The 17049-nt window shown below is 40.1% G+C and overlaps 1 protein-coding gene across 3 annotated transcripts in view; it reads left to right on the forward strand.

The window, feature by feature from the left end:
* Positions 1–17049, forward strand: part of MAP3K15 (mitogen-activated protein kinase kinase kinase 15) — a 145702-nt gene that overhangs the window by 72404 nt on the left and 56249 nt on the right. For all 3 annotated transcript variants that reach the window (XM_072615338.1, XM_072615339.1, XM_072615341.1), the window contains 3 exons: positions 8605–8775; positions 14638–14750; positions 16534–16693. In XM_072615338.1, the coding sequence (XP_072471439.1) occupies positions 8605–8775; positions 14638–14750; positions 16534–16693 (444 nt within the window). The remainder of the gene's footprint in view (positions 1–8604; positions 8776–14637; positions 14751–16533; positions 16694–17049) is intronic.

The following is a 17049-nucleotide window of genomic DNA, read 5'->3' on the forward strand; positions in this document are numbered from 1 at the left end:
TTATGGGCGATCATGAACAAATTTATGTTGAATTGATCTTGTCTGAAAACGTCTGTCACATTCTGTATCTGTTACAGGCCATCACCTCTCTACCAAGAGGCAGGACACACTCTCCATTCTAGAATCATAATTGACTATTGCTTTGATCAGCTTTCTTGAGTTTTTCAGAGCAGTTATCCTTTACAGGGTTGTAGTCATTGTACAAATTCTCCTAGTTCTGTCCACTTCACTCTTCATCAGTTCGTGCAACTCTAGCCAAGTTTCTCTGGATCCATCTCTTTTGTCATTAAGGTACAATATAATACAACAATATCCCATTACTTTTGTCTACCACAGCTCATTCAGTTATCTCCCAGTTGATGGATGCCCACTTTATTTCCAGTTATTTGCTATGAAAAAGTTTTGCTGCAAATATTTTTGTTAATATGGGTCCTTTTCCTCTGTCTTTCATCTCTGGCTTAAGTCTAGTCATGGTATTGCTAAGCCAAAGGGCATGTACACTTTAGTGGCATTTGGGGTTGAATTGAGGTGAATTGCTCTCCAGAATGGTTAGACCAGTTCACATCTTTACCACCAGCTTATTGGTGTGCCTGACTTCCCCCAACCTCTCCAAATATTGTCATTTTCCTTTTCATTCATTTTTGCCAATCTAAGCGTGAGGCAGAATGTATCAGTAATCACCCCAGCATACACAGGGGGGCCTGCTATCACAGGTTCTTAAAGATGCATTTATAAAAGGAGGGGCAACTTTTGAGGGGCTAACCATCTCCCTTAATTAGTTCAACATGCAGAAAAATATAAGCAGAGAGATAAAGACCGCCGGGGCTCTTACTGCCTGAATCAAAGCAATATTCCCATACAATTTACATACATCTCTAGATCGAGAGAGACTTTGTATCTGAGCAGTAGGGACAGGGGTCTGAACATGTGGCCACTCAGAGTCTCAACCAGGCAACAACAAGATCCTTCCCCTAAGGGAATCTCCAAAGCAAATACTAGCCTCCCACTATATATAACGAAGACGCAGCTCCTGATTGGCTCAGTCAGCTGGCATGAAACCTCATGACTTAGCACGGCTGCAGACCATCAGGGCTTGGAAGGGGACTGAACCCTCAAGTGCTCCCGATCTAGCCTGAGCCTGGAAAACAACTGCAAACCAACAAGTCCCACTCTCCTTGCTGTTACACGGAATCTCGGAGTTATTGTGATGTGCATTTCTCTTACTTTGAGTGATTTGAACTCTCTCTGTGTATCCCTGAGCAAGTCACCTACCCTCTTTTAGCCTCAGTTTCCTGATCTATAATTGGGATATAATAGTATCTACACCAGAGTTTTTGTGAGGATTAAATGAGACAATATGTAAAGTGCATTGCAAACTTTTAGTTCTACTTATGTTATTATTAGAACATTTTTTCATGTGACTGCATTTCTTTTGAGCGCTGCCTGTCCTATCCTTGGACCATTTATCTGTTGGGGAATGCCTCTTGTTCTTATATATGTGTATGAATTTTCTAGACACCTAATATGTGAAACCTTTATCAGAGAAATTTGTGACAAAGACTTATTCACTAGTTCACTGATTCCTTTCTAAACCAATTTATTTGTGCAAAAAACCTTTTCAATCTTATGTAATCAGAAACACCTGTTTTATCTCCTTTCTTTGTTTTCTTTGGTTGGAAAGTCTTCCCTCATCCATAATTATGAAAAAATTTCCTTTTCCTGTATTGGAAGAGGTGGGTTTCTCAATAGGAGTCCCTATAATGCCAATGAAATTATAGGTCTGAACCCTCCCCCAAAAAGGCGTTATTGAAGAATATTGGTATTATGGGCTCTTCCAGCCTCTAGCCAGTTAGCGCTGTGATTCCTATTTCTACAACAGCAAAAGGGTGGGTAGGCGTCTGAGAGGACATCATTTGCCACTAAGCCAAATGCTTGCTTTCTCATTAGTATGAAAGTTTTTATGAGGAATGTTCATGGACACGTTGAGGGTGTTCTTGGTGATAACAAGCCAGCGCGCAGTATTTCAGACTCCTTTCTGCAGCAGACCACAAAATTGCCCGAGAGATTAGATACAGAAAATTTAATATCCCTGTGGGTCCGTTGTTTGCAGAATAAAAAAAAGTTTGACCCAGTAGAATAAAATCCTACTGTAAAAATCTTCCTCCAACAGAGCCGTTCACGTACCTGTGTTAAAATCACATGCGATCTTTTGTCAGATGAGGCTGCAGGGATAGCTTTGTTCAGTGACCTGCGGAGTATAACCATCAACACATCTTAAGTTTTCATCAGTGTCACAGAGAATGTCTTGCTCTGGGTGATACCAAGTGATGAAAGGATTCTCTGTCATTGTTGAGATTCTCTAAATTCTCCTTTTTGCAGATGGCATGTTACTAGTTTCATTGAATCTGAGAACGCTAAAAGGCTTTCTCACTTACATTGCAAATAATTTGAAAGAAAAACCAAGTGGATGGCAAATTCGCGATGCCTAGATTATGGTATGTAACTAGAATATGCCTCATGGTGTCATTTTGCATATGGAAGTTTTTTTTTAAATAAGAGGATATCGCACTGGATTACATAAGGAAATTGTTAGGTGATTTGAGCCATTTTTAGGATCATGCGAAAGAAAAAAATAATCTGGTTTCCTTCACTATGTTTAACACACATTTTACTAAAGAAGGGTGGCAAAAGACTAAAATTCTCAATTAAACTACACTAAGTTCTATTTTTAAAAATTCCTCCTCATATGTCTGTTTTCAAAGGCTAGATAAAGTGAACCATTGGCCAGGAGTATAGACATCCAGCAGTAAATTCCTCCTCCAGTTGTAGGAAAATATAAATTGGAACTACAAAAATACTACAAAAGATTGAATACATAGTGGAGATAATATGGTTCAGTGGGTCAGACAGGTGGCACAGTGGATAGAGTGCCATGTCTGGAGTCAGGAAGACCTGAGTTCAAATCCAGACTCACACTTTACTAGTTTTGTGACCTTAGGCAAGTCACTTAACTCTGTTTGCCTCATTTCCTCATCAGTAAAATGAGCTAGAGAAGGAAATGGCAAACCTCTCCAGTATTTTTACCAAGAAAATCCCAAATAGGGCCATGAAGAGTAGGATGCAGAGGTGTCAAACTCTTGACCCTTGGGCTCCATGCAGCCCAGAAAACACTTGGGGCTGGAATCAGATTAAAATATGATTGGAAAATGTTTAATAAAATAAAATTTAAGAATACAATCTAGCACAGACAATGATAATTTGTGATTTTCTAAGTCAACATATGTAACCCTTAATGTTCTGTTTTCCTTTGAGTTTGACCCCACTGATGAGGTGGATAGAGAACTGTTTGGGAATCAGGAGGGTGTGAGTTCAAATCCCATCTTTGATAAGATACTGACTATATATTCTAGTAAGTCATTTAATGCCTCAGTTCCCCAGGGAACTAGTGTTTTAAAAATTATCTTTTCTTTCTTTTTTAAAAAAGTAAATAGTATTTTATTTTTCCAGTTACATGAAAAGATAGTTTTCAATATTCATTTTTCATAAGATTTTGAGTTCCAAATTTTTCTCTCTCTCTTCCTCTACTTCCCCATCCTCAAGAAGGCAAGCAGTCTGATATAGGTTATATATGTACAGTCTTGTTAAACTTATTTCCACGTTAGTCGTGTTGTAAAAGAAGAAACAGAACAAAGGGGAAAAGCCATAAAAAAATAAGAAAATAGTATGATTTGATCTGCATTGAGACTCCGTAGTTCTTTCTCTGGATGTGGATAGGTGCTATTATCTCCATTTTACGTTTGAGGAACTTGAGATAGACAAAGGTTAAGTGACTGGCTCAGTGTCACACAACTAGTAAATGTCTGAGTCAGGATTTGAACTCAGGTCTTCCTGACTTCAGGAAGTCAGGCCTGAGTTTTGATTTCTAGCTTTGCCTGATATTATGTCTCTGGAGTCTTCCTGACTCCAGGCCCAGGGAGCTCTATCCACCATGGTTCCACCAAGCTGACCTAGAAGAGCGTGGCACAAAGGGTGCCTGGAGGGATCAACATGCTAATGCAGATGTTTATACTGTAATACACTCTTTGTAGTGAATAGTCTTGAAAAAGCCAGAAGACAGTTTCGGCCACAACAGCCGTGCATTTAAGTTCAGGCTGAAGAAGTTCTAGGAATTGAAACGTCATGAGCAGAACTTTCTGTTAATATTTGCATCCTGTGGTCTTAGCCAGCTCTCATTAGTGGAGTAGGGAAAGAGTCTCCCTTGGGTGACTGGGTGATTTCTTAGACTCTTGCAAATACATTAGTATAAAATTCTTATCCATATGTAGATTTAGGCAGTGGAAGTGATTTTCTCCTCTAACAGCCAGCTCCTTTTACAGTATTTGCTAAAAACCATCCAGAGCTCATTCCTTTGCTCTCTAAAGAGTGAAGGGGAGTTTGATTTTGGGTGGTATCTTTTACCTGCGTTTGGAGCAATAGTTTGGTCACATTCCATTGAAGTTGGATCAGGCATGGATTTTACTCTCAAGACTTGATGATCAAGAGGCTAAAATATCCACACAAATCATCTGAAGTATTGTAAATAAGCAGAATTCAGGAGGCCTGCATGACCACCTGCGACAGACCTGCAATTGAACGTAACACTCCATCAGCTGACAAATGAGACAACTGCAAATACATTTAAAGGACATCGTATTTGACTTTCTAGGGGACATGGTCTCTGACTTCTAGGAATTTATAATTTTGGAAAAGAGTTGAATGACCATGGATTTTCATCTGGGAATTTGTTCATTCCTGTAGACAGTATCCCTCATGGTTTTCTGGCTTGTAAGCTAAAAGGGGCCTTAGAAGGCATTGAGTTTAACCCCCTCATTTTTGTTGTTTAGTCATGTCCAACCTGCATAACCCCATTTGGAGTTTTCTTGGCAAAGATGCTGGAATGGTTTGCCGTTTCCTTTTCTAGCTCATTTTACAAGTGAGAAACTGAAGCAAGCAGAGATTAAGTGACTTGCCCAGGGTCACACAGTTAGTGTCTGAGACTGGATTTGAACTCATGAAGATGAGTCTTCCTCACTCCAGGCTTGGTACTCTATTCACTGTGCCACCTAGCTTCTCTCATTTTTCCAGGTAATGACACTTTTAGAAGATGGGTGATTTTCCTAAGATCTCACAGGTAGTAAGTAGTCGTAGTAGGATTTGGACCCCAAATCTACGGAATCCATTTCTTTTTTTTAGTTTTTTAAAAAATATATTATATATATATATTTTTAACATTTGTTATTAAAAATTTTGAGTTCCAAATTCTTTCCCTCCCTCTGGCCCCTTCCTATCAATTAAGAAAGCAAGCAATATATCAGTCATGCACGTGAAGTCATGTAAAACATATTTCCATATTAGCCATATTGCAAAAAAAAATGCAAGCAAAATAAAAACAAAAGGTATATTCTCTCCTTTTCTTCTTCCATGGATTTTACAAATAGCCTCTCGTTGATGAAGTGCTTCCAAGTGTTTCATTTGATTTTTCTAAGAGCCCCATGGAAGAGGGAAAGGGCTGACTTTGTTATCTTATTTTACAAATAGGGAAACTGGAATTCAGAGAATTTAAATGACTTGCCTCAGGGTCACACAGCTGAACTCAAACTCAGGTCTTTTGGCTCCTGGGCCATTTATTATAAGACACCCAATAAAACCAAACTTTGAAAAGTTCTAGTTTCCTCTCTGTCTTCCCCCTCATTTTCCCCATATAAGCGGAATACAAATCACCTACCTCCTGTTGGTCAGTAACTTTTATTAAGCATTTTGTTGGGTGGTGAATGAGGGAAAGCTAGAGGGAAAAAGAGGTGGCTCAGGAGCTTGTGTAAACCACTTTTCAATAGAGTAGACCTTACTTAGTTCATCAGTCTCTATTAATTGACAAAATTTTCATGTTACCAGAAGCAGGCAGCTAGCTACTGCTCACATGGGCGACTGATTAAACACAACATTTCTGAAATACTTGTTCTTGGATACCTTGGGATCTGGAAATCATAAGCAGTTAAGCAAAGAGGATTGTTGGTCTCTAAGGGGATTAGACTATTTAGTAAGTCTCCTTAAAGTGACTTTTAACTGAAAAGTTCTCTTTGCTTTTTCCCTTGCACATGTCTGATATGTGTATGTGTGTATGTGTGTACATTTTTTTTTGCCCAACCTCAAATGACCTTTTGTTGGGAATGGAAAGAAAAAGTTTCAAATTATGAAATAATGTGGGAAAAATCTAGATGTAACTAGCCCCCGAAGGCTTAAAATCACATTCACAACTAAGAGTTTCAGGAAGGTTAACGCAGATTTTCATAAATCTGAACACTAAACACCTTAAATAAAATTGACTCATAGCAGATATAGAAATTTTGTAGCTCATTAAGTGTTTAATCTCTTTCATTTTTTTTCTCCATAGGATCCAGAGATTAGCTTGAGGATAAATGTCATCTGTTAAAAATGTTTAGCAAAACTGATTCAGCTGGGGGTGGGGTTAGCTTCCTGTACTGGAGGAACAGCAGGGAGAACAGAGAAAACGGACTCTTCATCAGGGGAAGCAATCTGTAGACTAATAGAGAAAGGAAGCGTCAGGTGCATTGGGAAGTATCCAAATGAAGAGTATGGAGAAAATCAGCGGTCATATAATCTCATTAGAATGAAGCAGTTAGGTATCACAATGGATAGAGCCACCAAGTCAGGAAGAAGACTCAAGTTGGAATTTTGCCTCAGCCATGAGTTATGTGACTCTGGGAAAAATATGTGTCTACCCACATGTATACACACACACATATATGGAGTGAGGTGGCATCATGGATGAAGCACCAGGTCTGGAGTCAGAAAGACTCATCTCTGTGAGTTCAAATCTGGCCCCAGACACTTACTAGCTGTGAGATCCTGGGTAAGTCATTTAACCCTGTGTGCCTCAGGTTTCTCATCTGTAAAATGAGCTGTAGAAGGAAATGGCAAATTGCTTCAGCATCTTTGCCAAGAAAACTCCAAACAGGACCACGCAGAGTCAGACATTCCTGAAACAACTGAACCACAACATTTTATATATTATTGTAAGACAGATAACACAGCACATGGGAGGGCTGCTAGCACAGGTTCACTCTTGATTTGGTCAGACAGGAAAGACACTAAAAAGGGGTTATAATCTTACTTGATTCTAGTCTAGTTTTCTCAGAAGAGGCTGCTGATAGCGAGAGCACAAACTCCTACGTATTCCCTAATCACCCTTCTTACAGGGGTCAATGAGAAGGGGGGGCAACTACCCCTACATCTTGATGGAGGTCAATCGAGACAGTCACAATTTGTGTATCTCCTGAATCCCCAAGCCTCAAGGGGGGCCAGTTGAGGCACACACAGCATTTATGCGTTCAACCCTAAGGGTTCCCTATTCCCTGTCTAGTGACCACTTGTTTTATAGACCAACAGACAAAGAAGGCATATTGCTAGCAATAGCCTCACAGGTTTACATCACCTCATCCCTGCATCTCACTGCGCAGCTGCAGCGGATGCTTATGTTACTTACCATTATATAACTATGTGCAAGCATGACGGAGATGTTTTGAACCATAATTGTGGGAACTCATATCTAATACATGAGAACTGTTTATTGTTATGGCCATGGATCCTGGGAAACTGAACTCTGAGTAATAATACCAAAAGTCACCTTATGTACAATTATATATGTGTACATGTATGTGTGTGTATAAATTTCTTTCCTTTTAGCATGTAAGTCCCTTGAAGACAGAAGCTTGAATTTTTCTTCTTTGATCGCCATTGTGGAGTACACTGTAACACAGCTGCTTATTAAGTATCTCAGTCTTCATGGACTTGATATATTTTAAAGGAAAACAGGTTATTGCTCTGTTTGTTTGTTTGTTTAAGCAGAAGACCAAAACTGTTGTTCTAGGACAGAATTTTTTAAAACATGTTTGATCTTTTCCCAAATTGCATGTTAAAACAGTTTTTAACATTTTTAAATAAGATTTTCATTCCAAATTCTATCCTTTTTCTCTCTCCCCTTTCTCCCCTCCCCCAATCAGACACAGGTCAAACATGTACAATCACATAAAACATTTACATGTTGGTCATTTTGTACAAAACGTCTTGAATGAAAGAAAAATAAAATAAGAAAGTGGAAAAATAGCCCGCTTCAGCCTGTATTCAAACAATATCCGTTCCTTCCCTGGGGGCGTGTGGTATGCTTTGTCATTAGTCTTTTGGGATTGGATTGCTGAGAACAGTTGAGTCATGCACAGTTCACCATCGCACAATATTGCTCTTACTGTCTTTGGCTTTCTAGGTTTTTCTGAAATCATCTTGCTTCTCATTTTTTATAGCACAATAATATTCCATCACAATCATGTGTCTCAGATTGCTCAGCCACTCCCCAACTGATGGGCACCCCTTCCATCTCCAATTCTTAGCCACCACAAAAATATTTTTGTACAAATAGGTTCTTTTTCCTTTTTTATGTCTTTGAGGTATAGACCTAGTAGTGGTATTGCTGGATCAAAGGATGTGCATGGTTTTATAGCCTCTTTGTTTGCCACCAGCCTCTCATAAGGACACATGAATGTGTTTCAGGAGAAATCATGCCGGGGACCGAGGGAAGGCACTCCAAGTGATGCTTCAGGTTCTACAAACATGTGATCATCCTGCTCCAGATATGTTCTGCTTGTGTGGGAGAATCTATAAGGATATGTTCCTTGATTCAGACTGCAAGGACATGGAAAGCAGGGACTCTGCCATTGAATGGTGAGATTAAATTCTATTTCAAATCAATTTCTATTTTACATGTAAGGTGACAGAATTGCATAAATTCGCCAAAACTAGGTATGACAACTAGGCGGTGCAGTGGATTGAGTGCCAGCCCTGGAGTCAGGAATGCTCATATTTGTGAGGTCAAATCTGGCCTCAGGAACTTATTAGCCTGTGACCCTGGGCAAGTCACTTAATCCACTGTAGCTTCCTTATCTGTAAAATGAGCTGGAGAAGGAAATGGTGAATCACTCCAGCATCTTTGCCAAGAATGAAGAGTCAAACACGACTGAAAAACGACAACATCTGTGGGTTTTATTGTCCATAGCTGCTTAAGGTTCAGAGAATGATGGGGTCTGGAGACAGACGATCTAGTTTCAAAATCCAGCTCTGAATTTTATTATCTGTGTGACCCTAGGCAAGTCACTTCACTTCTGTCTCAGTTTTCTCAAAGGTATTAAACAATGCAGCCCATGTATTGCTGGAACCAGGTGAAAATGTAATTGGGAAATAGTTAACAAAGTAAATAAAAGACATAGTAGAACCTAGATAGTGTTAATATGTGGTTTTGTATCTCAATATGAGGCCAGCAGGGATCCTTCTGTACAATTGGGTCACCCCTGTTCTTTTTTGAATTTAATCCCACTGGCCTAGGTGATCTCTCAGGTGCTTTCTGTCTTTAAATCTATGATCCTATCAGCTCATGCAGTCCATCATGGCTTCCAAGAAAGTTGTGTATTTGATTCTCTTACATCCTCTTTTGCAAAAATTCTATGGGAAGATGAGGAAATTGAGGCTCAGCATCTTTAAGTGTCCTGCCCGCAGACTATATAATACAAAGCAAAGCTGGAAATCAAACACAGTCTTAGGAATCTTATTCTTCCAGCTATATGCGAGCCTGGAATCAGAGGTGCCTGAGTTCAGATGTGGCCTCAGAAACTTCCTCAGTGCGTAACCTCCCTGAGCAAGTCACATCCTCTGCCTCAGTTTCCTCAGCTGTTAAAGGGGGATATTACTTACTCCTTAGAACCATTGTAAGGATCAAGTGAGATAATATTTGTAAAATGCTTATTGCACTGCCTGGAACTTAGTAGGTGCTTAATAAAGGCATATCTCCTTCCCCATCCACCCTGCAGCTATACTTTATAGTTTTAGGATTGGAGGGGGGGTGCTGAGCAGATAAGTGAATTCCTACAGTTATCTAATTGGTATATGTCGTAGCCAAGACTTGTACCCAAGTCCTTGGTATCCAAAGTTAGCCCTTTATCCCCTATGCCACATTTTTGTCTCTCTCTGAGATATTACACCCACAAGAAAAAAATCTTCCTCATTTATATCCCTACTAAACTTGACTCTCTTGTGACTTAATCCAGTAATTCCAATCATCATAATTTGGGTGATCAAATAATTTAAGGAATGCACCTTAGTGCTGGTATTGGCATTTTGTCATTGGGGGAAACTGAATCACAAAAGAGTGACACCTCCCCCCTTCTATTTTGCGGGTGTTAATAGTAGGGCTATAACTACAATTTGGACCTAAAGGTGAGTCCTCCCTGACAATGTATCTATGTCCTTTGAGAGGTTCCTGTCTTGTCATACATCCTAGCTATGTAATAAAAGCTGAGACCTCTAGAACAGTTACTGCGTGATCAGACTTCTCTAACCTTAAATCAGTGCCATGGGAATGATGTTGGATGAGGTCTGGAGCTTGCTGCGGCTGCCTGCCCCTCATTTACCAATTAGCACCTTCTTCCTTTTCTGCTGATGTCTGTGTTGTGGCAGAAGACCCCTTATGTAGAGAGCTCTGCATCCTGCAGAGGCAGGCACAAATGTATATGCAGAGATGGCTCTATATGACAACAAGCTGATATAAATTTCTAAAGGTGAGATCCTTCATCTCCCTTTATGTAGTATCTTGAGTCTCATACTTTTAAATGATGAACAGCAATGACTGCTTGTGATCTAAGGTTCTTAAGTATGATACCACATAACACATGAAATGAACTTCCACTTTGTGTAATTTAAAATAATTTTTTATTTGTCCTTTTTGTGTTTTATATCTGCTATGTTTCCTGCTCTATCTGTACCCTATCTCCAGAGAGCCCTGATTGATAATAAAGAACAGAGACGTTCCACAAAATTACCCAACATATAAAAAAATAAAATGTTGTATATACAATACTCCACAGTTATGAGTTCTCCCTTTTTCCTTGACCCCCTCAACTTTTGCAAGGCAGCCAGAGGGAGAAGTTTTCTTCTATTTTTTTGGAGGACCAAACTTGATCATTGTAGGAAGGTGGTGAAGTGGAAAGAGTTCTGGGCCTGGAATTAGGAAGGTCTGGGTTCAATCTCAGCCTTAGATACTTAACTAGCTGTTAAATTATCCTGAGCAGGTTACTTAACCTCCTCATGCCTCAGTTTCCTCATCTGAAAAGGGAAAAGATAATAGTACCTATCTCCCAGGGTTATTGTGAGTATCAAATGAGATAGTTTATAAAGCCCTTTGCAAACCTTAAAGCATAGTATAATTGCTAGCTATTACTATATTAAAAATTATTATTTCACAGCATTCAGTTCCATACTATGTTTTGTCACTGAGAGCTTTTAATTAGGAGTCAGAAGATCTGGATTTTAGTGCCAATTTCACCACTAACTAGCTGTGCACATCCTTGGGAAAGTTACTTAAACTCATTGTGGTGTCATCTCCCCATCTGTCAAATGGAATTTAATGACACCTGCCCAGTGGAGCTCATTAAGTCCTATTGGAAAGCTCTAATGCAGGAGTTCTTAATCTAGGGTGCATGGACCTCCACAGAATCTGGGAACTTGCTTTTTAAATATTTTGATATTAAATGACTTTTCAATATAATTGATTTCCTCTGTATTCCTATGTGTTTTATTTTGTGTCTTTGAAGACATTATACCGAGAAGGGATTCAGAGGCTTCACCACGTTGCCCGAGGGGTCCATGGCACAGAAAAGGTTGATAACCCCTGCTCTAAAGAAGAAAATGTGAAAATATTTTGAGAAATGTAGAGCATCATGTAGATGTGAAGGAGAATTATTACTTCACCAGTACTTCTCCAGTAAAACCTGAGGGCACTCTGATTCCCTCCAATGGTGTGGAGGGGACCCTGGTTCTTGAAGAGAAAGAGATCTGAAGGATCTCTCCAAAGACCACTGGCCAGAAGCCAGGGCAGCTTCGTTTTGGCTAGAGTGACCACCAGATGGTCATTTTTTTGGGTGCATATGATAATGCATGTCAACTTGTTAAGGCATGGAGGGAGAATCTGCAGCAATGAAATCGTGTGATCCCTCCCTCTTCCCCTGCTTTCCACTTTTGCAGTTTATTGATTGTTTTTTAAATACTTATATATATATTTTTTTCTAATTATCCATTTTTTTCTCTCATTTCTCCTCCACTGGAAAAAAGATTCAAAACCCAGTATCAAATAAGCATGGTTAAGGGTAATAAAAACCTTCATTGACCATGTGCAAAAATGGGGCATCTAGGTGACACAGTGAATAGGGCAGCCCTGGACTCAGGAGGACCCGAGTTCAGATCTGGCCTCAGACACCTACTACCTGTGTGACCCTGGGCAAGTCACTTAACCTCATTACCTCAAAAAACCCTCATTATCAGAAGTAGAAACTGGAGTCTTTGCATCTAAGTACTGTGGGAAGGAAAGGATCACTATACACCCTCTGGTTTTTGCCCCCAGTTTCCATTCAGGTGATTCAGGATTCATATTCTTTCCTTCCTTTTCTCATAGGCCCCTTGGCAGAGTGTGTTTGTATATGTGTATATGTGTGTGTGTGTTTGTGTATGTGTGTGTTTGTGTATAAGTGTGTGTATATATGTGTGTATATGTGTTTGTGTGTGTGTGTGTGTGTATCTGTGTGTGTGTGTGTGCACAGGGTTGCAGGAGCCTAGGCTGGGAGTTGGGGAGGTAGACAGATACAAGGCAAAGCAGAGGTAGCAGGTATATATACCTGTCTCTCTTATGATCCTCAGTGCAGTGGATTGGAGATCACACATGACTTGAATTCAGGTTGCACATCTTCCACCCCCAGGTGGTCAGGTTGTGGAAGCCCTAGCATTTATCCATTTATTCTAGGGTTTTCTCGGCTCTTTTTTCTCACTGACCCTTTTGGCAGCGTGGTAAAACCAATGGACCCTTTGTCAAAGTACTATTTTAATATAATTGAAGGAAATGCTCAATTCAAATTAGAGGGTAGTGAAAATAAAGATGTCATTTTTTCCCTCTGCCAAGTCCATTCCCTCTCCCTGAAATTTATCTAAGAACCTTTGATCTATTCATTCCCTTGTGGGATCTTGGATCAAAGGGGACTCAGAGGCCAACCCTGTCTTTTAGCAGATGAGGAAACCAAGGCCCAGAAGGGTTAAATGACTTGCCAAAAATCGCACAGCAGTGGACGGCAAGGGAGGGGTTTGAATTCAGGTCCACTTGACTACAGAACCAATTCTCTTACCACCGCATCAAACTTCCAAGCCTGATCCTTAGCTCTCCTGAGAGAAGCCTGTATTTAAAGTAACACTACAGTCTCTGCTATCACCAATTTGGCTCTAAGAAAACTGGATTCCCCAACTCTCTCTGTGTCTAGGCTGACTTTTTAAAAAAGACCTTTGCTAGCTCTGCTCCCGAAGTGTGTATAATGTGAATACTGTGGTGGGGGCAGGGGGGAGATGACCTTCAAAAACGCATCTCCAGAACAATCCTCTCTCTTCATCCCTCCATAAGGTGCTTCTAGTTTTGTGGGGTGGGGTGCAGACCTGTGTTGTCATCAATGATTGTCTGGCATGGAAACTCCCTCAGATGCTTCCAGCTTATCCTTAGTTGTCTGGGGGTAAAACTGGGAAGTTACATGACTTGCTCAGACTTGCTTATATCAAATTTTAAAAAATGTTATTTGGAGAATGCTTATTCCTAGCATTTGGGTTGCCTTGGATACTCAGAACACCAACTTTTGCTTTTAAAGCTCCCCTCTGACACTTATTACCTGCTGGATGATTAGCTTTCCAGCTTCAGTTTTTTCCTCTGTAAAATGGACCAGATGGGTCCCTTAGGTCTCCTTCTGCTTTATCTCCATGATAATCACAAGAGAAAGCATTTTGAAAATGTAATCGTAGTAGTTCCAAGTACTTCGAGTTTTTGTTGTTCGGTTGTTTCTGACTCTTCATGACTCCACTGGAGGTTTTCTTGGCAAAGATACTGCAGTTGTTTGTTCCTTCTCCAGCTCATTTTACAGATGAGGAAACTAAGGCAAACAGGGTTAAGTGACTTGTCTGGGGTCACACAGTTAGGAAATGCCTGAAGCTGGATTTGAACTCAGAAAGATGAGTCTTCATTACTCTAGACCAGGTACTCTATACACTGTGTCTCCTAACTGCTTTCTTTAGAGTAGACCCAGACAAAAAAAATCTGATATATACATCCTGTCCAACTGAGCCATTGTATTCTGTACACGTGGAGGAAACCCTCCCTTCCCCACACAAGTCCATGTTGTTAAAAGGGAAGCTGCTTTGTATTTTATTGTTGTAGTAGACAGCTGGGCTTGATGGCATAGGTGAGTTCATCATTTATGCAAAAAAACTCCAACCAATTAACTTTGAAGAGGATGATTTTTGGTGGCTGCTTGTGAATATTTGTTTACCAGAGTTTTGAAGATATGAAAGGCGTTTGACACTAATAGATTTGTTACTTGGCTAATATGAAGAAGGAGCTGGAGGAAATGTTTGACGAGTGATACTGACCTTTATCTTTACTTAAGCTTTTTCTAGTCAGTAGTGAAGTATGAGAAAATGCTGTGGCTAATACTGGTGTGCTTATTGTAACAGGTACCGGAAAGGATTTGAGCTCCAGTCATCTCTTTACTCTGGAATTAATTTGGCTGTTCTGCTAATAGTTGCTGGCCAACAATTTGAAACTTCTATGGAACTGAGAAAAATCGGTAAAGCTCTTTATGAGTCTTATTGTGGTATGCTTTTTAGTAAGTCGGTTTTTGAAGTTAAAAAAAATACAAATCACTCACCCATAGCCAGTTGTGTATTACAGAAAGTGTTGTATCATTTGCTCTTTAGTAACCCAATAGTAGTGGCTCAGTAGATAGAATAAATAGACTCATCTTCCTGAGTTAAAATCTGGTCTCAAACACTTACTAGCTGTGTGACCCTGGGCAAGTCACTTAACCTTGTTTCCTTCAGTTTCCTCGTTTGTAAAATGAGCTGGAGAAGGAAATGGCAAACCACTCCAGTATCTCTGCCAAGAGAACTCCAAATGGGGTCATAAAGAGATTGTGTTTATTCTTCGTTGTTGAAGAAGACCATGCCATCAGAGACATGATGACATGACTTGCATTTCACTTTGTTTTGAGTGAGGGAGGGTTGTGCAGGTCACCAGCCTCACTTCTCCTCCAGAGCCATCTGGATCCAGAGACCTGATATTCCTCAGGATGACTGGAGATGACCCAGGATGCTTAGGGAGAGATGGACAAGACTGAAATGACTGAACAACAGACCGATCCCCGCAGCAGAAACAGTCACCTGCAGTTTAAAAACTGCTTTTCCGCAGTCTGATCTGTGACTCAGATCTCATTTGTCCAGGTCCACTTCAAAGTCATTCTTCACTGTCTTCCCATCCCACTCCTCCACATAAATCAGGTGCGAAGTCTGCCTCCACAAGATTTCTCAAATCCGTTTCCTTCTTTCTACTCACCTCCCTCCAGTTCATTTGCTCATCGCCTCTCACTAAGAAACAGCTTCTTACTCAGTCTCTCGGTTTCTAGTTTCACCCTTCTACAATCCATTCTTTCTACGGCACAGCCTCTGACACTGCCACTCTCAAGAACCTTCAGTGGCTCTCTACTTCTCTGTAGGAACAAATGTAAACTTTTCAAATTAATGTTTACAGCCCCTTGTAAACTGACTCCAGCCTACCTCTACGGACTTATTTCACATTATTTCTCTTTAAGCTTTTAAAGTTTCTGTCAGATTAACCCATGGACTGTTTCATGAGACTGAAATTGCATCTACCACCTCTGGATCTTTGTACAGGTTGCTACTGGAATGTACTTCCTCCTCACCAGTGCATGGACTTTTTAGAATTCTAAAAGGTATAATTTCAGGGCCTTCTCCTATGAGAAACCCATTGTTAGGGTTCTCTCCTCCTAAAATCATCTTGTATTTATTTATTTTTTTGCATGTGTATTTATTTGCCCTGTCCTTCCTCCTCTATAAAGGAAGGGATGATTTTAGTTTTGTGTTTGCATCCCCAACATTTAGCATGGTGCATTGTGCACAGTAGGTACTTAGTGAATGCTTTAGGACAGGACTTTGCACATAGTAGGTGCTTTAGTGCTTATTGAATTAAATGACCCAGAGCCTGAACACTGACAGGGAGGGAGTTTCTTCACCTAGCAGTTCCCTATAGCAGTGAAATCACTAGTTCCATCCCTATCTTATCTTTTGTAGTAGCTGTAACTCATACTGACAGTTTACCATAAAGATATTTTTTACCTTCATCATCTTGTTTGATCCTTACAACAACATTGTACAGGGGAAATATTATTGTCCTCATTTTACAGATGAGAAACTGAGACTTAGCCCTGGATCGCAGAGTTAACAACTAAGAGGTGGAATCCCAACTGAAACCCTGAGCTGACTCAAAACCCAGTGTTCTGTTCACTTGATGTCTGTTTATATGAACTAACCTTGACTAAAATTCACACTTCTAAGGTGTCCGGCTGAATAGTTTGCTGGGAAGAAAAGGAAGCTTGGAGAAAATGAACAATTACTGGGATGTTGGTCAGTTTTTCAACGTGAGCATGTTGGCCAATGACATAGGGAAAGCGGTGCAGGCAGCAGAGAAGTTATTTAAACTCAAGCCTCCCATCTGGTGAGTGCCATAGACCTGTAGACAACTCTCTTTGTTCATGATGTTCTGATTTGTATAGGATGCTGGACCTGGAATCAGGAAGACCTGAGTTCACCTCTAGCCTCATACACTTCCTAGCTGTGTGACCCTGTGTAAACCTTAGTTATTATTATTATTAATTATTATCATTATTTGGAAAGATTCAGTCATGAGAAATGATGCTGCATCTTTGGTATGGCATTCTGAGTTCTTTGTTAAAGGAAGATGGAAGCCAGTGTAACCAATTCTGACAGTCTTTCTATTAAGATCTACTTTGGAAAGGGTTGGCGGGGGTTGAGAATCTGCAACCTTAAGGCCATATGTGGTCCTGTAGGTTC

This window comes from Notamacropus eugenii, chromosome 5 (genome assembly GCF_028372415.1).
Source record: "Notamacropus eugenii isolate mMacEug1 chromosome 5, mMacEug1.pri_v2, whole genome shotgun sequence".
Lineage (NCBI taxonomy): Eukaryota > Metazoa > Chordata > Mammalia > Diprotodontia > Macropodidae > Notamacropus > Notamacropus eugenii.